This window comes from Emiliania huxleyi, assembly GCF_000372725.1.
Source record: "Emiliania huxleyi CCMP1516 chromosome Unknown EMIHUscaffold_19, whole genome shotgun sequence".
NCBI lineage: Eukaryota > Haptophyta > Isochrysidales > Noelaerhabdaceae > Emiliania > Emiliania huxleyi.
In genome coordinates, this window is record NW_005200690.1 from 539,870 (window position 1) to 564,326 (window position 24,457).

At 66.3% G+C, this 24,457-nt stretch overlaps 4 protein-coding genes across 4 annotated transcripts; 2 read left to right on the top strand and 2 right to left on the bottom strand.

Annotated features, from left to right (window-relative positions):
- Positions 1 to 1,982: 1,982 nt before the first annotated feature.
- On the top strand, positions 1,983 to 3,506 carry EMIHUDRAFT_63832 (phosphoglycerate kinase; the record flags this gene model as incomplete). The annotated part of the gene is made up of 3 exons (XM_005782428.1): positions 1,983 to 2,731; positions 2,806 to 3,126; positions 3,293 to 3,506. 3 exons carry the CDS (start codon positions 1,983 to 1,985, stop codon positions 3,504 to 3,506), a joined length of 1,284 nt encoding a protein of 427 aa, XP_005782485.1.
- Positions 3,507 to 5,292: 1,786 nt separating this feature from the next.
- On the bottom strand, positions 5,293 to 6,165 carry EMIHUDRAFT_462924 (hypothetical protein). The gene is made up of 2 exons (XM_005782429.1): positions 5,831 to 6,165; positions 5,293 to 5,762 (listed from the first exon to the last, which is right to left on the bottom strand). Exons 1-2 carry the CDS (start codon positions 6,123 to 6,125, stop codon positions 5,491 to 5,493), a joined length of 567 nt encoding a protein of 188 aa, XP_005782486.1. The 5' UTR covers positions 6,126 to 6,165; the 3' UTR covers positions 5,293 to 5,490.
- Positions 6,166 to 8,937: 2,772 nt separating this feature from the next.
- Positions 8,938 to 9,841, bottom strand: EMIHUDRAFT_353025 (hypothetical protein). The gene has a single exon (XM_005782430.1). The coding sequence runs from the start codon at positions 9,816 to 9,818 to the stop codon at positions 9,039 to 9,041; it is 780 nt and encodes a 259-aa protein (XP_005782487.1). The 5' UTR covers positions 9,819 to 9,841; the 3' UTR covers positions 8,938 to 9,038.
- Positions 9,842 to 10,404: 563 nt separating this feature from the next.
- Positions 10,405 to 17,537, top strand: EMIHUDRAFT_631895 (hypothetical protein; the record flags this gene model as incomplete). Its single annotated transcript, XM_005782557.1, has 11 exons — positions 10,405 to 11,280; positions 11,606 to 12,047; positions 12,225 to 12,427; positions 12,722 to 12,856; positions 13,135 to 13,203; positions 13,272 to 13,343; positions 13,410 to 13,494; positions 13,920 to 13,996; positions 14,170 to 15,165; positions 15,355 to 15,642; positions 15,716 to 17,537. The coding sequence occupies 11 exons, from the start codon at positions 10,405 to 10,407 to the stop codon at positions 17,369 to 17,371; spliced, it is 4,899 nt and encodes a 1,632-aa protein (XP_005782614.1). The 3' UTR covers positions 17,372 to 17,537.
- Positions 17,538 to 24,457: the final 6,920 nt, after the last annotated feature.

The window sequence follows — 24,457 nt, forward strand, 5'->3', positions numbered from 1 at the left end:
GAGCAGGCAGCACAAGCAGCCACACAACCCAAAAGCTCACTTGTATGGCTGCTTGTGCTGCCTGCTTGGCAGCACAAGCAGCCACACAACATCCCGCTTCATCTCGCCTCCTAGTCTCGCCTCATCTCGCCTCATCTCGCTTCATCTCGCCTCACCTCGCTTCGTCTCGCCTCACCTCGCCTCATCTCGCCTCACCTCGCCTCATCTCGCCTCACCTCGCCTCAACCCTCATCTCGCCTCACACCTCGCCTCATCTCGCCTCATCTCGCCTCATCTCGCCTCACCTCGCCTCATCTCGCCTCACCTCGCCTCATCTCGCCTCATCTCGCCTCATCTCGCCTCATCTCGCCTCATCTCGCCTCATCTCGCCTCATCCTCTCGCCCCCCACCTCTCGCCTCACACCTCGCCTCATCTCTCGCCTCATCCTCGCCCCATTTTTTTCTTTTCTAGACCACTCCGAGACCGACCCGCCCAAGACCGACCCGAGACCCGAGATCGACCCGAGATCGACCCGAGATCGACCCGAGATCGACCCGAGATCGACCCGAGATCGGCACAAGCGATCAACCCAAAAATGCCCCAGAGAGCCCCCTCCGGGGGGACCCCCCCTCACCCCGAGTGTCCGTGTCCTTCGCGAGTCACCGATGGGGAGCGGGGGGGGGTGCGAGATGCACAGGGGAGGCTGGGGAGGGGGGGGTCCACTCTGAAGACTGCCGACCGCGGGGGGGTTTTGTCCCACAGGGTTTTACCCTCCGCGTGAGGATCGGCGCGGCGAGGGGGTAGGTTCGAATTCGCCGCGCAACATTTCACCCCCACAGGACCCCGCCCACCCCCCCTCATGGTCCCACCTAGTATCCCAATGAGCCTTCGCACCCCCTCCTTGCGCAGTGTCCCCCACTATATGTCGCCGTTATCGGGGCATGCTATCCTGTGTAGTCAGGGCAAGTGGGGGCGAGGCGCAGTCCCTTTGACGTATGTATCTCTGGGTTCTGTCCCTAGTCTCGGAGGGGGGCTTGAAGCTAAGAATATTTTATTTTTAACTCGTACTCTCTGCAGCTCTGCACGCTTCCCTCCGTTTTTAACTTGTATGTCTTTCCCGCAATTTAACTCACGTCCTTTTTCTAAAAAGGTTATGAGGTTTTGGCCGAGTCATAACAGCGCTGTTATGAAAGGTTGTTATGCTGGCTGTCATAACAACCAGTGGGAGGTGTTATGAGTGCTATGAGGTGTTATGAGGTGTTATGAGGTGTTATGGTAGGGTGGGCATAACAGCCATAACAGCGATGGAGGTGTTATGAGGTGTTATGAGGTGTTATGGGGTGTTATGAGCAGCCAGCCATAACAGCCATAACACCTGTTATGGCCGCTCCCATAACCTTGATTGGGGACACGAAAAAGGAAAAACAGACTGACGCGGCGTGCACCAGGATTCGAGCTGTTTGGGGAGAAGGGTAGGGGTACAATGCCGATCGGGGGGCTACCCCCTACCCCCCTACCCCTCGACACGTGTCCAGGCACAGCGGCTACCCCCTACCCCCCTACTCACAGGTCTCCAGATTGCTGTAACGGTAGTTTTGGGACAGCGTCACGCCTTCACCTCAGTCCTCACGCCCTGCCGCCCCTCCGCGCGCCCGCGCAGCCCCTACCCCCAGGTGCCTCCAGAAGCCGTGACGTCACCTCACGCTGCCCCTCCGCGCGCCCGCCGCCCGCGTCTCACGCAGCGGACAGGTCCGCGATGTGCTCGGTTGGGCTCGGCGGCGCGAGGACTTCACCTTCCCCCCGGACAGCTCGAATCCAGGCGCCGCAAAATTAGGGAGTGGCCAACCGAGAGAGACGAATGGCGCTCTCGGCCCAAGAAGTCGCTGACTATCTCAAAAAGCACGACATCGAGCGCATAATCTCGGACGCCGTCCTCGACGCGGTGACTGCACAGTCGTCTTCTCCACTCCTCCACATCGCCGAGTACCTAAAAGAGCACGACATGGGCGCGGGCGGCGGGGCAGGCGGCGAGCTCAACAAGCGGCTGCTCCGGAGCGTGAGCGTGGCCGGGAAGCGCGTGCTCATCCGCTGCGACTTCAACGTGCCGCAGGACAAGGCCGACCCGAGCAAAATCACCAACACTGCGAGAATCGAGGGCGCGCTGCAGAGCATCCGGTACTGCCTCGAGTCGGGCGCCAAGGCGGTCGTCCTCTGCTCCCACCTGGGGCGGCCGGACGGCACGCGGAAGCCTGAGTGCTCGCTGGCTCCAGTCGCCGCTGCCCTCGAGAAGCTCCTCGCACGGCCTGTCAGCTTCATCGGAGACTGCGTCGGGCCGGAGGCGGAGGCGGCATGCGCGGACCCGCCCCAGGGCAGCGTGCTGCTGCTCGAGAACCTGCGGTACCACGTCGAGGAGGAGGGCAAGGGCGTCGACGCGCACGGCGCCAAGGTGACGGCGGCGCCCGACGCCGTGGCGGCCTTTCGCGCCTCGCTACGCAGCCTCGCAGACGTGTATGTCAACGACGCGTTTGGGACGGCGCACCGCGCGCACTCGTCGATGCTGGGCGAGGGCTTCGAGGTGAGGGCCGCCGGCTTCCTCGTGGCGCGCGAGCTCGAGGCCTTCCGCCAGGTGCTCGACGCGCCGGCCAAGCCGAGGCTGGCCATCCTGGGCGGTGCGAAAGTGAGCGACAAGATCCTGCTCATCAAGAGTCTGCTGGACAAGGTGGACCGGATGATCATCGGCGGCGGGATGGCGTACACCTTCCTCAAGGCGCCGAGCTCGCCCGAGATGGACCGAGAGATGAGCCGAGGTCGTCCGAGATGGAGAGACTCCCCTCCCTCCAGGTGCTGCACAGCATGCCGATCGGCGCCTCGCTCTACGACGAGCGCGGCGCGGCCCTCGTCACCGAGATCATGGAGCTGGCCAAGGAGAAGGGCGTCGAGATCACACTGCCGGTCGACTTTGTCACCGCGAGCGAGTTTGGCGAGGGCGGCGAGATCGGCGCGGCGACGCTCGAGGGAGGGGTCCCGGACGGCATGATGGGGCTCGACTGCGGCCCTCGCTCGAGCGAGATCAACGCGAGCGTCGTCTCCTCCTCGAAGACCATCCTGTGGAACGGCGCGAGACTGGCCGAGACTAGCCGAGACGAGTCGAGATTAGCCGAGATTAGCCGCGACTAGCCGCGACTAGCCGAGTCCTGCTCGACGGCGCCGACGACGGGGCAGCCTCGAGAGGTGTCGCTGCTGCAGCAATTGCGTCTCTTGACGCGGGCTGGTGGTGTGGGTAGGCCCGATGGGGGTCTTCGAGATGGACAGCTTCGAGGCGGGCACCAAGGCGATGATGGAGGCGGTGGTGAAGGCCACCGCGGCCGGTGCGGTGACGGTCATCGGAGGCGGGGACACGGCGACCTGCGCCAAAAAGTACGGCACCGAGGACAAGGTGACGCACGTGTCGACCGGCGGCGGAGCCTCGCTCGAGCTGCTCGAGGGCAAGGTGCTGCCCGGCGTCGCGGCGCTCGACGACGCGTGACCCGCGCGCCCCTGTAGAGTGCAAGGCATGTGTGGGATGGCGGATGGGGTTCGCGCGTGGTAACACACAGAATGAAACTATAGAGAGAAGAGCACAGCGATCAGCCATCACCCAACCCCGCGCAAAAACCACCGCGGCACCGCCCGCGCGCCGCGCCCCCCCCCCCCCGCCGCCGCTCCGCGCGCGGCACCGCTACGCCTACGGTTGTACGGAGAGGGAGTTGGGACGGAAAATCGAGGGACGCGACCCGCACTTCCTCTTCGCCACAGACGGTCCCGCGCGCCTCGCCGCTTATGACGGCGACGACACGGCCGCAGCTCGTGTGCGTGTCGCCGTCTAGCGTCTTTGTCCGGAGTGAATACTGTCCAACGCGCTCGTCGGTGACGGTGTCCCCCAACCTGCGCCGGCCCGCGCTCGGTGAACCTCGACACAGCGCCTTCGGTGCGCACGGTGGCATGCAGCTCTTTGCGACAGAAGCCTGGAGAGCAGAAGCTACACGCTCTACACAGATGGCACAGCCTACTGTACAGCTGTCACAGCGATGGGCTCGCCCTCACTGGCCCGCCTCAGTCACTTGTGCTGCGCCTGCGGCTTGTGTGAGCGACACTGCTCGGCGACTGCCGGCAGACTGTGAGACCATGGGTGTGAGGTCAAACCACGGTACCAGCGCTTGGTCACATTGGCCCTGAGGTCAGATCCTTCTACTCTGTTGATGGTAACACTTGTCTACTCGCTGGAGCCGAGCAGGACCAGGAGGGCCCGGCGCACAACCCCTGTGCAACTCAGGGTCCACACCCCGGACCCCGCTCTAGCTATGGGACAACATCCTATAGGGCATTTCCCTCGTCGCGGGACTATGGCCGATCGGCAACCACCCCGGACCCCGCTCTAGCTATAGGGACAACATCCCATAGGAGTTCTTTTTAGGTTCCCATAAGTATCTAGAGGGAGGAGGTATTCGAGTAGGTAGGTCGGTTTTTTGCAAACCCTGTCAGCAGTTCACCTGCGGGTATGAAAAGAAAAAGAAAAAGTAATGCCACGTGATTGACATCTGCCGGCTTGTGCCGCACTCAGACTGACTCGCAAACAGACTGCAGGCCACTTCGAACGAACAGATGCGGAGTTCACCACCAAAGCCCCGCACAATGCCTCGCCAGCCGCCCACCACGCCCGGTTGCGCACCTGGTGGGCTCCTCGTCTCCAGCTTGCCCGTGCTTCTCGCCGTGTGCTTTCTCGCCTGGCTCATGAGCGGTGCGGCTCTCCCACCTCTGTTACGGAAGTGAAATGGAAGGAGAAGCAAGTGTTTCGAGAAGGTCCCACTCTACACCCCAGCGCGGGTGGAGTCATCTGAAGGCCGTGGTTTCCCTTGGCCAGTGGTGAGCTGGTGACCACCCCGGCACGATTTGGCAGCACAGAGCCAGAGGTGAACTTATCATGTCCAAAGCGAGGAGATCCCCTCCAACGTCGTGATTTTGTATTGGCGGAGTGGCCAAGAGAGACCCGAGACTGTACACAGGCGGTCAGCTCTTGACGACGACACACGGACGCCCAGCGCCGTGCGCGCGCGCTCGAGCGTGCGCGGCGTGTTGTGTGTCTTGTGTGACGCGGTCAATTTCGTGAGTAGCGGGTGAGTAAGTGTGGGATGATGTGCGACGGTGGCATAGTGGGGATGATATATACCGGTCGCCACCTTTTACACAACGGCCATGCAACACACTGCACACCGCTCACCGGGCGTCACCGCCCGCGCCCCGGGCCCCGCGCGCGCCAGCCGCCACCCGCGCACTCTCTAATGTACACGATTATCGACGCGTCGTTCGCCCTGTCGCGATCTCTGGCGCCACTAATACACTGACGTACGGCTCACGAGGCTCACCTCAGCACACGCTCCCAAAACACGCAACGCGCGCGGTCTCTCACGGAGCTGTGGCCTCGACTGCACAGTGAGGCTCGACACAAGTCTCTCAAGCGCGGCGACCTGGTCCTACACCGGCGCTGAGCCGTCGTACCGCTCCCAGTGGGGCACTGCCTCGATCTCGCGCTCGCGCTTGATGAGCAGCGGCAGCTCGGGCGAGCCGATCGCCTCCTCGATGTTGTACTGCACGAGGTGGCACAGCTGCCAGAGCGGCATGATCTTGAAGGGCTGCTCGACCTGGATGCCGAGCTCGTTGATGCCAAAGTAGATGTACGTCGTCGAGGCCACGCAGAGAGCGATGAGCGCGGGGTGCATCGAGCCCGCGAGCACGATCGGGATGCCTAACTCATTAATTTAATTAAGACCTCGCCCCGTGAATGAGCAATTAAGATCCGCGCGGTCGGGATGCCGAAGAGCCAAAGGATGAGAGACCGCACGCCGTGCCTTGCCATGTTTGGCGGGATCGGGCTCGAGAAGAGCCGCTCGCACGTGGCCACCACGGAGGAGAGCTCGCGCACGTCCATGTCGATGGCGTAGTGCTGAGTCGCGGACAGCTCACCCGCGTCCAGCTCGCGCATCAGCACCTGCCTCACCCGCCCGAGCAGCGCGAGCGGCCTCGACCGCTGCGAGACCACCCAGCTCGCCTCCTCGGCGTCGAGGAGGACGTCGAGGATGTCGTCGCGGTCCTCGGCGTCGCGCAGCATGTCGCGCAGCGACCAGGCAAAGCTGCACAGGTAGCGAGCCACCTCGCACGTGACTGGGTACTCGCACGAGACGAGCACCCTGCTCACAACCTCGCGCGAGAGGTAGAGGATGCGACTCCAGTCCTTCCGCGCCTCCTCGAGCCGCCGGTACGCGTTGTCGGTGCGAAAGACCAGCAGCAGCCCTGCAGGACAGCAGCTCCAGAGGTGCGAACACGCAGCGTTGTGGCGTGAGCACCGCTGGTCGTCATGGCGTGAGCATCGGCTGAGTGCAAGTGCTGCGTGTAGCGCCAGAGCGTGATGCAATGGGACGCAGCAGCTCCGCGTGTACGAGTGCTAGCTGGAGAGTATATCTGTCTTCAGCATCGAGGGCGCGGGCCGATCGCCGCGCCCTGCAGCTGCATCGTCGCCTGGAGCCCACGCGACCAGCCGGTGAGGACGTGCGCGGGCACTGCCGCCGTCACGAGCAGCGCCCAGCACGCGTTGAACAGCAGCAGGGGCCACGTCGCCTGCATCACCAGGCAAAACGGCCACTGCCGCACCAGCCGCAGGATGCGGCCGATGGCGGAGCCGCCCGTGTAGCGCTGCCACGTCTTGTGCGTGAAGAGGCGCTTGAAGGAGGGCTCGCGGTAGTCGTCGAGCTCGAGGATATTCGTCGCATTCCCGGCTTCGGTCCCGAGTATCCGCGGCAGCTCACGGACAGTCGCGAACTGCCTCTGAATTATCTGGACATCTATCGGGTCGATTTCGCCAATCTCCTTCAAGTGACGTCTGCGCGCCCGCTCACTCATGTGCGGCGTGGACGCGCGCGGCGCACTCATGTGCGGCGTGGACGCGCGCGGCGCCGAGGGGCGAAAGGCAAGCGCGGACGACAACACCGCGAGCCGGCCGAGCATCGGGCTCCTTCGTCAGTCTGCTGCTGCAGAGATTTCCGGGGTGGGGTGTGCTTCACGCGGAGTGATCTGTGATCTGTGAGGGTCCGCCCGCAGGCGCATTTTGTACATGTATACCGAGGCGGTGCCCGGTGCCGAGCGCAGGCCGGAGCCCACAGGTCGGACCTTGAGACAGCATTGTAGATCCCTGGGCGAGGGTGGTGGAGAGGGCGTTCCGGCGGCGGAGCACCCACCTACCTCCTCCCGGCGTGCCGGGAGGCAGGATGTCATCCCCCGTGATCCAGACCGCCCCGTTGGAGGTAGGCCGCTCGTCTAGCCAATCAGCCTTAAGCGAGCGGCCTGGCCGTTGGAATGGCCGGGTGGAGAGAGGGGCGGAGTCGGCTCGGAAGCGCGACTGCAGCCACGGGGACTGCCCGCCCACTCTCGTCGGGTTGAGGGGAGGACGACTGTCTCCGACGGCGAACCTCAATTACGAGCCGCCCTCCCCTCGAGACGCGAGGCCAGTGCACTTGGGGCCAAGCCCCAGCGTGCACCGTCCCACACGCCTCACGCGGCCTCTGGCTGGAGCGGGATCGCAAGCGAATCCCCCAGGCCGGCGCACGTCTTCCGAGAGAGGAGCAGGAGCGAGGGACCTTCTTAGTTGTCCGGCATGCAGGCGCATGCACGGCCGTTCAGAAATTTTCCCAGCCGTTGGAATGGCTCCGCTCCTGCCCCTCACCGGGCCGAACGGGTAGTGGGCGTTGGCGCCGAAGAGGGAGGAGTCGCTGAAGGACGGGTAGTCGTCGGTCGTGCGGGGGGAGGAGGAGTCGGCGAGCAGCAGGGAGGAGAAATGCCTGAGAGGGTGGGGAGGGAGGCGTGAGGCGCGAGGTGAGGGGCGTGGGGGCGCGGGGGGCAGGGCGTGCGTGGGACGCGCGGCGTGAGGCGCAGGGCGTGAGGCGGGAGGGCGCGGGGGCAAGGAGTTGTGTGTGTGTGTGTCTGTTTGTGTGTGTGTCTGTGTTGGTTTGTTTCATTGTTTGTGCGAGGGCAGGGCAGGGCAAGGCAGGGCGGCGGCGAGCGGCGAGCGGCGTCGGCGAGATCGGCGACGAAGAGAGGCGATGGTGACATACACGTCGGCATTGTTCACGGCAGCAGCGCCGGTGGCGGCCCCGCGCAGCGGCGGCGGCGCCCTGAGTGAGGCAGACTGCCCTGCACAGCCTGCTGGGAACGCTCCAGACGAGCGGCGCGCCATGCGGGCCCGCCGCGGGCGACGCGGGCGGCGAACCGACACGCGTGTCGCGCAGGCGTAGACAGCACTGGCGAAGCGAGGCGGCTGGCGCCGGCCCCGGAGGCGGCTGCAGTAAGAGCAGCGAGGCAGAAGTCACTGTCCAAGGCGTACTGAGCAAGCTGCCATCGAGCAGCGCGCCATGCGGGCCTGCCGCCGGCGACGCGATTGGAGAGCCGACAGGCATCGAAGGGGTAGGTACTGAGGAGGGCCATCGCGCCCGAGGCGGTCCGCGCCGGCCCTGCAGGCCGTCTCAGAGAGCCTGGCGAGGCTGTACAGAATGCCAAGAGCATACTGAGCAGGCTGCCGTCGAGCGACGAGCCATGCTGCTGGCTCGTCGCAGGCGATGAGGTCGAGGAGCCGATCGGAGCGTCGCAGAGGCTGCCGACCACTGCCGTTCGCCCTCGGGCCCAGGGGTGGAAGGCAAGCTTCCTGGCGTTTCTGGCGAGCGTCCAGACGTCGCAGAGCATCCGGCAGGCGCGCAGCGACCCAAATTTTTGCTCACCGCACGGCCGTGCGAGCCGTCGGTCGGTGGTGATGGCTGATGGTCGGCGTCGGCGCGCGCCGCCCAACGCGGCGGCGGTGGACGTCATGTGGCGCGTTTTGGGACCAGACATTGTCCGAATTGCGGCGGACGTCCACAGTGGAGTGGTTTTCTGGAGATCACGTAGCGTAGGCGTGGACCTCTGCCAGAGGCACCTCGCCCGACGAAAGTGTGTGTGTGGATGGATGGAGGACTCGAGCGAACAACTGCCGAGACATTCAACAACACACCGCCCGCGCCGCCGCATCGCGCGCTTCGCGCGCCAGCGCCACGTCGTACTTGTTGGCCTCCGTGCAGGCGGGGTTGATCGCGCTGTCGCCCGATCGGAAGCGCTCCACCGGCTCGCATCGGGTGCAAAAGGTCGAAGCGCCGCTGTCGACGCCGGCTCTGGCGCCGCAGCCGTAGCCGGCGTACTCGCAGCTCTCTGCACAGCTGAACGGCTCCTCCTCAGCCGTCTCCTCCTCGGCCGTGTCGAACGGCCCCGAGCCCTCCTCCCCCTCCTCCTCGTCCTCGTCCTCCCCGTCGTCCTCTCCTTCCTCTCCTCCATCTCCCTTCTCGTCGTCGTCGTCGTCGTCGTCGTCGTCGTCGCCCGGGGTCTGGGCAGCGGGTTCAGCGAGCGCAGGGGCGGGAGCTTTGTCCTGTTGCGTCCCAATCGTCAGGACCTCCGCTGTCATGGGCACCTCGACGATAAACTCAAACTCTGTGGCTGAGGCTGCAAGGGTGGCCGGTGGCGGCAGCTTTGGTGGCGGCGGCGGCGGCGGCAGGGGCGAGGGCGGTGGGGGCGGGCGCTGCGTACGGTCGCTCTGTCCGCTGGATGGTGCCGAGCGCGCCATCACCAGCATTGCCTCAAGTCGCTGGTCTGCCGCGCTCTGATGGTAGTGGGTCATCTTGTCAGGCTCTCGGCCGGCGAACACGAACGCCGCGCACAAGCCCACCGCAACGAGGGCGGCGCACACCTGCAGCGCGAGTGGCCTGCGCGGCGGCAACTCGATTAGCATTGTGAGCGCGCTGCGAACGCGAAATACGGCGCGAGCTCACTGGGTTCCGGCTCCTACCCAGATAGGGGGTCTGGTTTCTATGACTCGCACCAAAACGCCCTACCTACCTACCTATTGCGGGCGCCAATCGCCAGGCTCCGTGCCCCACCTACCTACCTATTCCAACCCCTGCCTAGACGAGTACAGCTAAAGAGTACCTGGGGCTCCCTATTGCTATTCCCAGGCCGCGCAGCGAAGCGAAAAAATATCCGTTAGCCCTCTGTGAATAGGCTCCCAGCGCCGCCCGCCGCGCGCCGGCTTGTACCGCGGTGCGCGCCGCTCGCGAGCCCGCCAGAGCATGGCCTACTGGGCTCTCGAGGCGTTGGACGGCTCCAAAACGGCACTCTCTTGTCTCTTCCCTCGACAGAGTCGAGGGCACGGACCCTCCCGCCTACAAGCCCACCACCACCACCTACCTACCTATTGCGGGGCCCTCTGGGGCGGTCAGAACCGGACCTACCTACCTATTGCATGGGGTCTAACCGTATACCAGACCCCCTATCTGGGTAGGAGCCGGAACCCTGCGAGCGTTCGTTACGATCTAGAAATGTGCAACCACCGCCCAGTCCGGCTGCCGCTCGCCGAGGCGCAGATTGGGGTGGGTATCATTGCTGCACCACTCGGGCTGCGCATGTCAGGGATGGAATCGCGCACGGCCGAGGCCATCATTCTTGCGGCAATGAGCGGCGACGGCGACGAATTAAGACGGCTTCTGCCCACCAACGAGACTCCAGAGGAGGGGGGCGAGCCCGGCTCGGAAGAGTCGACTGATGCCACAGCGAACGGGTGGAGCGTGACCGACGTGTACGGCAGTGGGCCGCTGGCGCTCGCCGCATCGGGCGGCCACGCCAACGCCGTTGGGCTGCTGCTGAAGGCGCGGGCAGCACCCGACGAGAGCAATGAGCGCAATGGCCAAACAGCTTTGCTCCTCGCGGCCGAGAATGGGCACGACGAGGTCGTGGCGGCGTTGCTCAGTGGCGGCGCAGACCCAGCCACAGCGGCGCACGACGGCACCACCGCGCTTCACGCTGCGGCAAGGTCTGGAAGCGAGGGCGTTGCCCGGCTGCTGCTGCAGCGGAAGGAGGAGAGTGAGGAGGGAGAGGAGCTAGAGCTGTCCGCCGCGCCCGCAGTGTCCGCCGATGCCGTCGATGCTTCTGGGATGACGCCGCTTATGGCGGCGGCGGCGGCAGACAGCGCCGCCGTCTGCGCGCTCTTGTGTGAAGCAGGTGCGTGCCTTGAGGCGACGGATGAGAATGGCTGGTCGCCGTTCCTCCACGCGGCGGCCGCCAACGCTGTCAATGCCGCCGCAGTGCTTTTGCAGCGCGGTGCGAGCCGCGACCACCAGAGCTTCGGCGGGCATACCGCGGAGAAGATGCAACCAGATCTACTAGGAGGAGTCTCGTTGACCGCGCCCGACGAGTCGGTGTCGCCGCGCGGAGGAGAGTGAGTGATCAGAGGTGCGCTCTGAGCGCCGCCGTCGAGTTGTGTGTGTCGACTGTTTTCAAGTTGTTCGGCGTCTGTTCGGGGCACAACCGCGCAGCACCGCGACGGCGCGAGCGAATTTGAGGCGACAGAAGTTGCCGAAGCGTCTCTCTCGAAAGTTGCGATGGCGGCCGAAGCGGAAAGAAAAAAAAACCGCGCCGCCGCCTGCCGAGCGCCCACAGGCTTTGAGGCGCCTTGACGCGGATAGGCGGTGACCGCGAGTGCTCCCTCCCACTCGTCATTCCGCCGCTGGTGACGCGCCGGAGCGGCCGATGGCCACCGCCGCGGGCCCGCAGTGGCTGGAGGACTCCAACCCGAAAGCGCGCCGCGCAGCTTCTTCCTTTGAGCACACTCGGGCTGTGTCGAGCCGGGCAGTGGGGGGTGAAAGCAGCAGCAGCGCGAGCGGCGCGGGCGGCACCGAGCGTGCGCCCTCGGCTGCCCTCGCCGCCTTCAACCGCGCAAAGTCGGGCGACAAGGCCGTCGCGGCGCTCGTGAGCTATGACCACGTCGACGGCGAGCCGGAGAGCATCGCTGCGTTCCTGCTCGCAAACGACGGCAAGCTCGACGCGTCCAAAGTGGGCGACTACCTGGGCGGGCGCGACGCCGCCGCGCGCGAGACGGCGCGCATCGTCATCGGCTCGCTCTCCCTGCGCGGCGTCCCGCTCGACAGCGCGCTGCGGCTGATGATCTCCTTCATCAAGCTGCCGGGTGAGTGAGTTAGAGAGGTGAAGACACAGTCTGGTCAGTGACGGGGCGCCAGACGGTCAGGGCGGGACACAGGCGGGGCGGAGAGACGCCACACACAGACACACAGGCTAGACACTTGCAAGATGTGGGCGGCGCGCCGCAGTGCCCTCCCAAACCCGGTACCCAAATCCAAACTAGGCGAGGCGCAGAAGATCGACCGGCTGATCGAGGAGTTTGCGGCGCAGTGGCACGCGTCCAACGTGGGCGCGCTCGACCACCCCGACACCGCGTATCTGATCGCCTTTTCGCTCACGATGCTCAACTCGGACGCGCACTCTGCGCAAGTGAAAAAGAAGATGACGCGCGAGCAGTACCTGGGCCAGCTACGGGGCACGTGCAAGGACGAGCCCCCCCCCCCCCACCCCCCTTCACACACACACACACACACACACACACACACACACACACACACACACACACACACACACACACCGCCCACACACACGCGCACCGAGCTGTGCACTGTCAATGCCGTGTGGGGCTCCTGTCGTCTCTAGACGTGAAGTCGCGAGGGCTGCCCTGGCCCTTGCCCCACCTCCACCTCGGGAACGGTTGATTCCCCTGTGAGTTAGGACGGCTCGTCGCCCGACCTGCTCTCCAATCAATAATAATTAACAATAATTAATAACATTTAGGACGGCTCGTCGCCCGACCCGGCGATGCTCTCCGGCTTCTACGCCCGCGTCACGCGCCTCGAGTGGTCCGTCGAGGAACGGCACCTCATGCGCATCGTCCGGCAGGGCTGGATGGCAAAGAAGAGCCGCCGGAAGGTGCTCCCTCCCGCCCTCCCGCCCTCCCGCCCTCCCGCCCTCTCGCCCTCTCGCTGGCTCTCTCTCTCTCTCTCTCTCTCTCTCTCTCTCCCTCCCTCCCTCCCTCCCTCTGTGTGTGTGTGTGTGTGTGTGTGTGCGTGTGTGTGTGCGTGTGCGTGTGCGTGAGCGTGAGCGTGAGTGTGTGGTGTGTGATGTGCCGCTCCCCTCACGCCCTCCTCCTGATCCTCCACCCCCGCCCCCCCCCCTGCCGACCCTCTCCCCCCTCCCCCCCGGCCCAGGTCGCCGCGCAGGACCGCAGGCTCTTCGCTGTCCTCTCGTCTCGCGCCCTCTACTTTTACGCCGAGCAGGCAGAGGCGTGAGCACTCAGAAGGTCACAACGAGTCACCACCCACGCCCTTCCTGTACGCCCGAGCAGGCAGACCTCGAGCCAGTCGCGTACATCCGGCTCGAGGGCATGGCCGTGGTGCCGCGCCGCCTCGGCTTCGAGGTGCGGCCGGCGGCGCCCGTCGTCCATATCTCCCCGTATCTCCCATATCTCCCCACATCTCCCCAGGTGCGGCCGGCGGCGCCCGTCGTCCTCGGTAAGGACGGGCGCGACTCCGAGGTCCGGATGGTCAAGCTGCTCGACCGCGGCGATGGCGCGCTGCATCTCCCCGCATCTCCCCGCATCTCCCCACATCTCCCCACATATCCCCACACCTCCCGACACCTCTCCACACCTCCCCACTCCTCCCCACACCTCCCCACACCTCCCCACACCTCCCCACACCTCCCCACCCCTCCCCACCCCTCCCCACCCCTCCCCACACCTCCCCACACCTCCCCACACCTCCCCACACCTCCCCACACCTCCCCACACCTCCCCACACCTCCCCACACCTCCCCACATCTCCCCACATCTCCCCACATCTCCCCACACCTCTCCCAACACCTCCCCACACCTCCTCACATCTCCCCACATCTCCCCACACCTCCCCACATCTCCCCACATCTCCGGAGCCTCGAGGAGCTTGCACCTTGCCCGGAGCCTTCCCCCGGAGCCCTCCCGTGCCCCTCCCCCCAGGCGCCCTCGCCAAGGAGCCGTCGCGCCACTCCTCCTTCGCCTTCGTCGTCGACACAGAGCGCGACGCCGCCGCCTGGGTGCCACACCGCCACCGCCCTCGCAGCCCCCCCATCTCCTGCACCCTCCCTCCGCTCCACCACCTCCTCCTCCGCCACTACCGCCCTCCCCACCGCCCTCCTTGCTGCCCTCCTTGTCGCCCTCGCCGCCACCCTCCCTCACCGCCACCGCCAACGCCCTCCCTTGCCGCCAGGTGTGGGCGATCCGGGACTGGACACTCGACGTGCCCGACCTGCCGCCGCCCGCGCCGTCCGCCCCCGACGCCGACGGCCGCCGCCGCCGCGCGACGCTCGGCGGGCACGGCGGCGACGCAGACTCGATCGCCTCCGTCGCCGCTGCTCACAAGGCCTCGCGCCGCGCCTCCTCGTTCGCGCGCAAGCGGCGCGCCTCGGCGGCCGCCTCGGCGCAGCGGCCGGCCGAGTCGCCCGACGTCGGCGCCTCCGCCTCCCTCTCCCTCCGAGAGCAGAGGGCGATGCAGCTCAACTCTCCCGCCGGCGCGCCTGCCGACGTCGCGACGCACCACGCGATGTCGCTGCAGGCCTCGCGCGCGCCGCGGAACGCCCTCGCGGCGCTCGAGCGAAAGTACGAGGGCGTCGAGCAGCGCACGGGCGGCAATGGCTCTCGCCGCCTCTCCATGCCTCCGCCGCCGCCGCCCTCCGCCTCCGCGGCCGCCCTCGTCGGCGGGCCGAGCCCCGCCCCGCTCGACGAGGCGGCGGTAGACGGGATGATGGCTGTCGTGGCGGTCTGGCTTGCGGAGCGGGCGATGGAGCTTGAGCCGGCGGCGGAGGGGGCGGTGCGGCGGCTGGTTGCGATGCCGAAGTACGCATGTGAGGACGACGTCGAGGCGCTGCTCTACGGCGCGTGCGCGCGGCACGAGGAGCGTCTCGAGAGCGTCTCGCGTCGCGACGGCGCCTCTCGCGCCGAGGTCGAGCGGTTGGCGCGCACCCTCTGCGCAGAGGACTTCCCGCTGCCGCCCCACCACCCCGCCGCGTTTGGCTCGTCGCGCGCAAACACGATGCCGGTGCTGCCCACGCAGCGCGGCAACGCGCCGCGCCGCCCGCTCGACGAGGGCTCGTCGGACGGCTCCGCCCCCGCCTCCCCAACCGGCCGGCGGAGAGCGTCGCCCGAGTCGCGGCACGTCTCCTTTGGCGCGCAGGGTGTCCACCCGCTCGCGTCCGACTCGGACGAGGCGCCACATCTCCCCGCCGCCCCCGCCGTGCTGCCCCCCTCCCTCGTCTCCTCACCGCCGCCTCGCCCCTCTCCCCTGCTGCCTCTCTCCTCGCCGCCGCCTCTCTCTCTCTCCCCTGCTGCCTCTCTCCTCACCGCCTCTCTCTCCCCCCCCTGCTGCTGTTGCCCCTCACCGCCGCCCTCCTGGCAGGCCCTCTCCTACTCCGAGTCGTCGCTCCGGCCGGGGAGCGAGTCGGAGGCGTCGCTGCGCATGGAGTCGTCCCTCGAGCGCCTCTCCGAGGACCTGTCCGAGGACTCGTCCCGCAGCACCGCACCGCAGCAGGCTGCCTTGCCCGAGCAAGCCGGCGCGGAGGCGCACGCGCCCGAGGTGCCGCCGATGAGCGACGCGGAGCGGCAGGCGTACAGCGGCCTCTTCGCCTCCGCCGCCGCCGGCCGCACGACCGTGACGCGCCCTGCCGCGGAGCCGATCTTTGCAAAGGCGTCCACTTAATTAATTCACTAATTAACTATTCATTAGCTATTAATTATTAATCAAGCCGATCTTTGCAAAGGCGTCCACGTCCACGGAGGACATCGACCGCATCTGGCGGATGTGCGTGGAGGCGCGCAGCCGGCGCGCCTCCGCCGCCCTCCCGCCCGATGAGCTGACGGCGGACGAGTTCCGCGCCGCGCTCCACGTCGCCGCCGCAAAGTTCCGCGGCTTGCTCCCCGAGGGGCTGCCGCGCCGCATGCCGCCCGGCCTCCTCCCCGCCGCGGCGGAGCCTGAGGAAGGGGTCGCGCCGGTCGGGCCGCCGCCTCCGCCCGTCGTCGTCCCGGGCGACGCCGCTGCGAGGGCCACCGCCACGGACAGCGCCGCGGGCAGAGCCGCGGCCGCCACTGCGGACAGCGCCGCCGCCGCGGCGGCGGCAGCCGCAGCCACCGCAACGGAGCGGCACGCCCGGCTGAGAGCCACCGCGAGCGGTTCGTCCGAAGCTGCGGGCGCAGCGCTGCGGGAAGAGCTCCCGGAGGCGCTGCGAACTGCGACGGCCGACGCTTCCGCCGCGCAGGCGCGGCTGGGAGCCGAGTCGGACGGGCTGCTTGCCCTTCTTCGCACCGGCCGGTCGCACGGCGCCTCCTCCTCCACCACCACCGCCGCCGCCGTCTCCTCTGCCGCTGCCGCCGCCTTGCAGATCTCTCGGCTGATGGAGGAGTCTGCCCTCTCGGAGCCGCTCGAGAAGCCGCCGCCTCTCGGCACTCCGCTCGCCGAGGTGCTATGCGCCGCCGTGGGCGTCGCCGACCGCCGCCACTACAGCGCCCCCTCCTCCGCGCCGTGGCCCGGGCTCGGACGGCCGGCGTGGCTGCGCGCGCTGCAGGCGGGCGGGGTGTTGCTCCGCTGGAGGAAGGACTGGCCCGCCGCGCCGCCGGCGCCCTTCTTCTTCTGGGTCGAGCCGTGCGCCCCCGCCACGGGAGCCAGAGGCGAAGGCGGAGGCGGCGGAGGCGGAGGCGGAGGCGGAGGCGGAGGCGGAGGCGGCGGAGGCGGCGGAGGCGGAGGCGGCGGCAGCGGCGGGCGGCCGGTGGTTGCGTGGCGTGAGCCGGCCGCGGCGGGCGGCACGGAGCGGCTGGCGCTGCTGCCGAACCAGTCGCTCTCGCTCAGCTCGATGGCGGAGGCCGGGCCGCTGGCGGGGCCCTCGCTGGAGGAGGCGCGCGGTTTCGCGGCGAGGGGCCTCCTCGGGGAGGGCCTCAGCGACGCCGCACTGCTGCACTGCTGCCTGCTGGTGAGGGGCTCTCCCCCGGCGGGGGGCGAGGGGTCGCCGGCGCCGACGGAGCTGCTCCTCCTCGCGCCGGACCGGGCCAGTCGCGACGGGTGGGCCGCCAACCTCGCCGAGGCGGTGGCGGCCGCGCGTGCGCTCAACGCGGGCCGGCGCGAGGCTGTCGAGGAGATCCGTGTCGTCGAAGGGGTGGGGAAAGGCGAGCGGATGCCGGTGGCGGTGGCGGACGCCGACAAGGCGAGGGTCGGGAGGCTCACCCCCAGCCACGGCGCGAAGCGGCTCGTCTCCCGCAGCCGAGCGTCTTCGGTCGGCCTCGCCGACGGGTCGGACCGCGTCGGCGAGCGGCTGGGGAGAGCGCGGGCGTCGCGCTCCGCGTCCGCCTCGAGCTTCGCTTCCGTCGGCTCGAGGGAGGAGCTGGGCAGCGGCGCCCCGTCGCCGACGGACGACTTGCGTGCATGATGTGCATCCCTCGTCTGCGAATGTATGTGTCGATCTCGTCCCAGTGTGTACACAACTCTCTATACAACTCGTCATCACGCGTAACCGTATAAGCCCTTCTCGTGTCCCGTGTCGTGTGGAAGGAGGTGCCATGATTGTACCATGTGAGCGAGCAAGCTCTCTACTTCACGGCCGCGGGGGAAAAAAGGCTGCGAAGGCCGAAGGCTTTGCGGCGGCGGCGCGGCGGCATGGGGCATGGACCATATGGTTTCTGCCGGCCATGCTGCCGGCGCGGTGAAACCTATCTGGGTTCAAAGCCACGACGCTACAAAAGGAGAGGGGCTCGCGCGGACCCCGGGTAAGGGGAGCGGGAACCGTGTGTGAACCCAGCCGCAGCCCCTCTGGGTTCCGGCTCCTACCCAGATAGGGGGTCTGTTCACCCTGACTCGCACCAAAACGCCCTACCTATCTACCTATCCCCAGCGCCCAGTCCGCGCAGCGAAGCGAAAAAAGACGAAAATATCGGTGGATTGGCGATTGCTATTGCGTGGCCCTCTGGGGCGGTCAAACCCGGACCTACCTACCTATTGCATAGGGTTTAACCCCGCAGACCCCCGATCTGGGTACTAGTAGGAGCCGGAACCCTGGGCCGCCGCGCGGGAGAGGCGACTTCCCGGCCGTTATACGCGGGGGGTGTTACCCCTGCTGCTCTCTTAAGGTTCCTCGGGCCAGTTTCTATGGGCCATGGCGTTAGCGGAATCGACCACCAGCCCCCAAAGATCGCTTTTCTCTGACACCAAAACGCACCCCACTATCGCTACTAGTGCCGGGGCAGCTAAATACATGGTCATTATGTGTCGTGGTACACTACCAGCCTTGTGCAGGTGTCAAACGGGCCTCCGGAGGCACTCCAGACGGGTCCGGGACCCGTGAGAACTCCAACCAAAGAGGTATCCAACGCCTCCCGACACCCGAGCAGGGCGGCCCAAGCCACCCTAGCACTGCCTGCCGCCTGTGAGCCAGGCCAGTTGGCCCCAGCCAGCCTCAATCGTGCCAGAGACTGCCCCGCGCCATGCAGCTATTGCAGACAGCAGGGCCGAAAGCGCGCTCAAAGTGCGATGCTCGCCTCGAACACGGCCCCGAGCGACCTCTCCGGGTGCTACACGATCGCCTCCGCGAGGCTCGTTGCGGGGGGCATGCCAGCGCCGCGCTGTTCCGAGTTGACGGCGCCCCGCACTCGTCTGAAGGCGGAAGGTCGACGGCGGCTGCGATTAGCCGCCGGTGAGCGCAAACTGCGCCGCTCGCCACAAACGTGGCGCCGAGAGCCGCCGCCGGCTGCGCAGCGACCGCCGCCGCGAGGCTCGTGGCGATGGGAACGCCAGCGCCGCCCTGCGCCGCCTCCCTCCAACGCCCGATACTCGGTCAGAGCCGGGGGAGCGACGGTGGCAGATTAGAGGTGCGGCTGCCGGCGACGTCAAACGGCGCCGAGCGCCGCAGAGACGGCGCCGCGAGCCGCCGCCGGGTGTCTCGCGACCGCCGCCGCGAGGCCCGTGGCGATGGCAGCGCCAGCGCCGCCCTGCGCCGCCTCCCCCCAACGCCCGATACGCGCTCAGAGCCGGGGGAGCGACGGCGGCAGAGGTGCGGCTGCCCGCGAACTCAGACGGCGCCAAACGCCGTAGAGACGGCGCCGCGAGCCGCAGCCGAGTGTCTCGCGACCGCCGCCGCGCGACTCGTGGCGATGGCAGCGCCAGCGCCGCCCTGCGCCGCCTCCCTCAACGCCCGGTACTCGGTCAGAGCCGGGGGAGCGACGGCGGCAGAGGTGCGGCTTCCCGCGACGTCAAACGGCGCCGAGCGCCGCAGAGACGGCGCCGAGAGCCGCAGCCGGGTGCGCTGCGACCGCCGCCGCGAGGCTCGTGGCGATGGCAGCGCCAGCGCCGCCCAGCGCCGCCTCCCTCAACGCCCGGTACTCGGTCAGAGCCGGGGGAGCGACGGCGGCAGATGCACGCCCGATGGCGACCTCAAACGGCGCCGAGCGCCGCAGAGACGGCGCCGCGAGCCGCAGCCGGGTGTCTCGCGACCGCCGCCGCGCGACCCGTGGCGATGGCGGCGCCAGCGCCGCCCTGCGCCGCCTCCCTCAACGCCCGGTACTCGGTCAGAGCCGGGGGAGCGACGGCGGCAGAGGTGCGGCTTCCCGCGACCTCAAACGGCGCCGAGCGCCGCAGAGACGGCGCCGAGAGCCGCAGCCGGGTGCGCTGCGACCGCCGCCGCGAGGCCCGTGGCGATGGCAGCGCCAGCGCCGGCCTCCGCCGACGCCATGACCGCCCAGCGCTCGGAACATGCGGCGGCGGCGGCAGGCTCGAGCGTGATGACCGCGGAGGTGAGGCTGTGCACGCTCGCACGTCGTGCAGCCGCCTGGAGAGGGCACGGATGAGGGCAGCCGGTGAGCGGGGGCGGCCGGGACGCGCTCTCGGGCCCTCCCGTGTCGCCCAGCACGCCCAAAGTGCCGATCCGCTCGGCGGGCGCAACGCGATCCGCTTTGAGATCAGGAAAAGGAGGGGTGAGCGAAGGCGCACGCACCTCCGCTTCGACTTGCCCGCCGAGAACATCCGCTTCCGGCAATATCCTATCGGTCGCCATCGATATCCAAGCGCCCGCTCGGACGTCAGGTCTGCTGGACGACGCCTGTCGAGGCGATGTGCGAATGGTCAGCCGGGGCGGCCCACGGGCGCGCGGTGAGAGGGCGGGCTTGCGCGCACGACTGGCCGCGACGGTGCTCCCGGCGGCGCGCGCGGCGGTTTGGGCATCGCGCACGTATAGGGCCGGGCGCAGGCCGGGGCGCGCAGGGGGTGAGCGGAGAGGGCCGAGGAGAGCCGTTTGGCAAGTCAAATGCTTAGTCTGCTTTTTGTGTGCACTCAATCTTCTCTCTTCTGCCCTCAGATCTAGGCATCCCTGAGGGTGGCCTGGACCGTCAGCCAAATATCCTAAGCCAAATATCCTGAGATTATGTCCTGAGACCAATCCTGAGAAAACATCCTGAGAAAATTTCCTAAGCCATTTTCCTGAGCCAAATATCCTGAGACCATATCCTAAGCCAATTATCCTGAGACCATATCCTAAGTCAAATATCTGAGGGAATATCCTACGCCAAATATCCTGAGACAATTTCCTAAGCCAAATATCCTGAGACAATTTCGTAAGCCAAATATCCTAAGACAATATCCTGAGACAATATTCTTAGCCAAATATCTAAGACAATATTCTAAGACAATATCCTGAGACAATATTCTTAGCCAAATATCTAAGACAATATTCTAAGACAATATCCTGAGACAATATTCTTAGCCAAATATCTAAGACAATATTCTGAGACAATATTCTTAGCCAAATATCTAAGACAATATTCTAAGACAATATCCTGAGACATTATTCTTAGCCAAATATCTAAGACAATATTCTAAGACAATATCCTGAGACAATATTTTCTTAGACAATTATTCTAAGACAATATCCTTAGCCAAATATCTAAGACAATATTCTCAGACAAATATCCTTAGCGATTGATCTTGGAGAGTCGCCTTAGAAATTATCCTAGAAATATCCTTAGAAAATATCCTTAGAAATATCCTTAGAAATTTTCCTTAGAAATCTCCTTAGGAAATATCCTTAGAGATTACCCTGAGGAATACCCCTTAGGGAATATCTAAGGGTTATACTTAGGAGTCGATTTCGGCGTCGAAAAATGGCCGAAAGATCCATCCATGCAGCAGTGGACCTTGAACAGGTTCGTTGGTTGCTTGATCTGCCTCCGACGGCATCCGCCACGGCCTCGACTCTTTTTCGTGAACCCCGTTCGCGCCATCTCTGCTGGGATCACCGCGCCAGACGGAACGCCACACCCACCCAGCAGCTCTCCCTGTGCCGCAACTTTGCTCTTGTACTCCCCCGACCAATAATGTTGGTCGCGGTGGGGTGCGGCGGGGTGTGGGGGGCTCACGGCTCAGCTTTCTCTGTGATTTAAGAATTTAGCCACTCAGTTGCCTCTTGCCCATCTCTTTTCGCAGTCGCTCGCCAAAACTGGCCCGTGAATAGACGCCGCGCGAGAACTGCCCTGACAGACGTCACTTCCAAGGCGAACTCACGCTCGACTTTTCGCTGTGAGCAGAAGAATGGGGGAGACGCCCGTCCTCAAGGCCGAGACGGGGGACCAGGTCTACTACACAGGCCACAGCCACAACCCCGAGGGCGGCGGCCGCGACCGGCTCGTCCACGGCACTGTCGGGAAGGTCACAGGGCGAGCCAGCGGTGCGCACGCCGTCGCGGTCCACTTCGAGGGCAACCATGAGAGCATCGACTGCGCGCTGGATGACCTCAGCAAGGAGCCGCCGCCCGCTCTGCCCGGCGGGTACAAGCTCGACGACGAACTCTACTACATCGGCCCCTCGACGTACTTTGCGAGTGGCAACCGGATGGTCCACGGCGAGCGAGCCTAGGAGCAGAAGACGCTTCCTGGTCTCCCAGAAGACGCTTCCTTGTCTCCCAACCCCAGCGCTCGAGAGGACACGCACTCAACTCTACTCCGCCGCATTCCGCTGTATTCACTGCCTTCGCCTCCCTCGTATCCACGCCGTGCTCTGAAGACGCTGCACGACACCGCCTCCCGCCCTCACGCTGGCGCCACACTTGCCCGGACCCGGGGTCGCCTCACCCCTATATACCCTCTCCACCACGTAGGCGAGCGAGGGACGGTGGCCGGCCCGGCGCTCGCCGCCTCGCACGCCGGCAAGGGGCTGGCGATCCAGTTCCCGGGGAACGAGGGGCACGTCCAGATCTACCTTGAGGAGCTGAGCCGCCGCCGTCCGCCGCCCCTCCCTCGCGGCTTCTGCGCGGGGGAGTGGCTCTACTACGTCGGCAAGGACGAAAAGTTCGAAAACGGCGACCGGCTCGTCCACGGCACGCGCGGGGAAGTCACCGGCCCGGCGACCGGCCCGTACGCCGGCCAGGGCTTGTGCATGCTCTTCGCGGGCAACAAGGGGTCCGTCGGCTGCTACCTGACCGACCTGAGCCGCGACTCGCCGCGGCGGCACCTGTCGACTCTCATGAGCTTACGGTGACACCCTAGAGCTAGACACGAGGCCGCCGCACAAGCCACTTGTAGGAGGAGGAGGTAGGAGGAGAGAGAGAGGGAGGGGGGGGGGGGGCGAGAGAGAGAGAGAGAGCGAGCGAGCGAGCGAGCGAGAGCGAGCGAGAGCGAGAGATAGTAAGGAGAGAAGGAGAGAGAGAGAGAGAGAGTAAGAGAGAGAAAGAGGTGTCTACGTGGAGGTGTGAACGACGGCTAGTAGACAAATTTCCTCGAAGGTGCCACGACAGTACCAGTCTCTTTTCCAAAAATTATGTTCGCTCGCCTGATCCTGCTCCTCGTGGCCTGTGCTGGCAACGTGGCCGCCTTCCAGGCGCCGGTCTCGGCGCTGCAGGCCTCGACCGTGCGCGTGTCCTCACCGGTCGTGCTGGCAGCCAAGGTGTAGCACGCGCGGCCATCTGACAAACGTCGCTCCGTGAAGCCACCTCACAGCCACCTCCAACCTCCTCCCTCGCCCTCCTCGATCGTCAGAAGCCGGTGAAGAAGCCGGTGAAGAAGCCGGTGAAGAAGGTGGTTGCGAAGAAGCCGGTCAAGAAGGCTCCTCGCCTCAGTTCTCCCCACCCGCCGCCGTCCGTCGTTTCAACCCTCCCGGTGCCTCTGCCCGCCAGGCCGTCAAGAAGCCGGTGAAGAAGGCCGTCAAGAAGGCCCCGCCCAAGCCCAAGCCCGTCGCTAAGAAGGCCCCGCCCAAGCGCATTGTCAAGAAGGCCCCGCCCAAGCGGGTGCGCGCTCTCAAATCTCGCACATCCCGCAAGATTTGTGGCCGCCACACCCCCGAGTCCTGCCGCCGGCACGGAGTCACAGTTGCTCGAGTCCCTGAATACAGCCCACACGCCGTGGCAGAGCACGTACGTCTGTCTTGACCACCGCACTCCCACCAACGCTGACGTGCCTCTCTCAAGCGCCTCCTGACCTCAAGCGTCGCCCCACAGGCGGCTGCTGGCGAGCAGAGCGGCCTCGCCGCCCTCTTTTCGCTCGCCGCGGTCGGCGGAGCACAGTCGGGTACGACGTTCGGCTTTGGCGGCTTCAAGTAGACGAGCTCCCCCCCCCCCCCCCCCCGGCCCGCCCGCCCGCCCGCCCGCCCGCCCGCCCGCCGCCTGCTGACGCGCCCATCGCCGCAAAGGCGGCTACAAGCCCAACGACGAGCTCTTCTACATCGGCCCCTCGACGTACTTTGCGAGTGGCAACCGGATGGTCCACGGCGAGCGAGCCTAGGAGCAGAAGACGCTTCCTGGTCTCCCAGAAGACGCTTCCTTGTCTCCCAACCCCAGCGCTCGAGAGGACACGCACTCAACTCTACTCCGCCGCATTCCGCTGTATTCACTGCCTTCGCCTCCCTCGTATCCACGCCGTGCTCTGAAGACGCTGCACGACACCGCCTCCCGCCCTCACGCTGGCGCCACACTTGCCCGGACCCGGGGTCGCCTCACCCCTATATACCCTCTCCACCACGTAGGCGAGCGAGGGACGGTGGCCGGCCCGGCGCTCGCCGCCTCGCACGCCGGCAAGGGGCTGGCGATCCAGTTCCCGGGGAACGAGGGGCACGTCCAGATCTACCTTGAGGAGCTGAGCCGCCGCCGTCCGCCGCCCCTCCCTCGCGGTTTCTGCGCGGGGGAGTGGCTCTACTACGTCGGCAAGGACGAAAAGTTCGAAAACGGCGACCGGCTCGTCCACGGCACGCGCGGGGAAGTCACCGGCCCGGCGACCGGCCCGTACGCCGGCCAGGGCTTGTGCATGCTCTTCGCGGGCAACAAGGGGTCCGTCGGCTGCTACCTGACCGACCTGAGCCGCGACTCGCCGCGGCGGCACCTGTCGACTCTCATGAGCTTACGGTGACACCCTAGAGCTAGACACGAGGCCGCCGCACAAGCCACTTGTAGGAGGAGGAGGTAGGAGGAGAGAGAGAGGGAGGGGGGGGGGGGGCGAGAGAGAGAGAGAGAGCGAGCGAGCGAGCGAGCGAGAGCGAGCGAGAG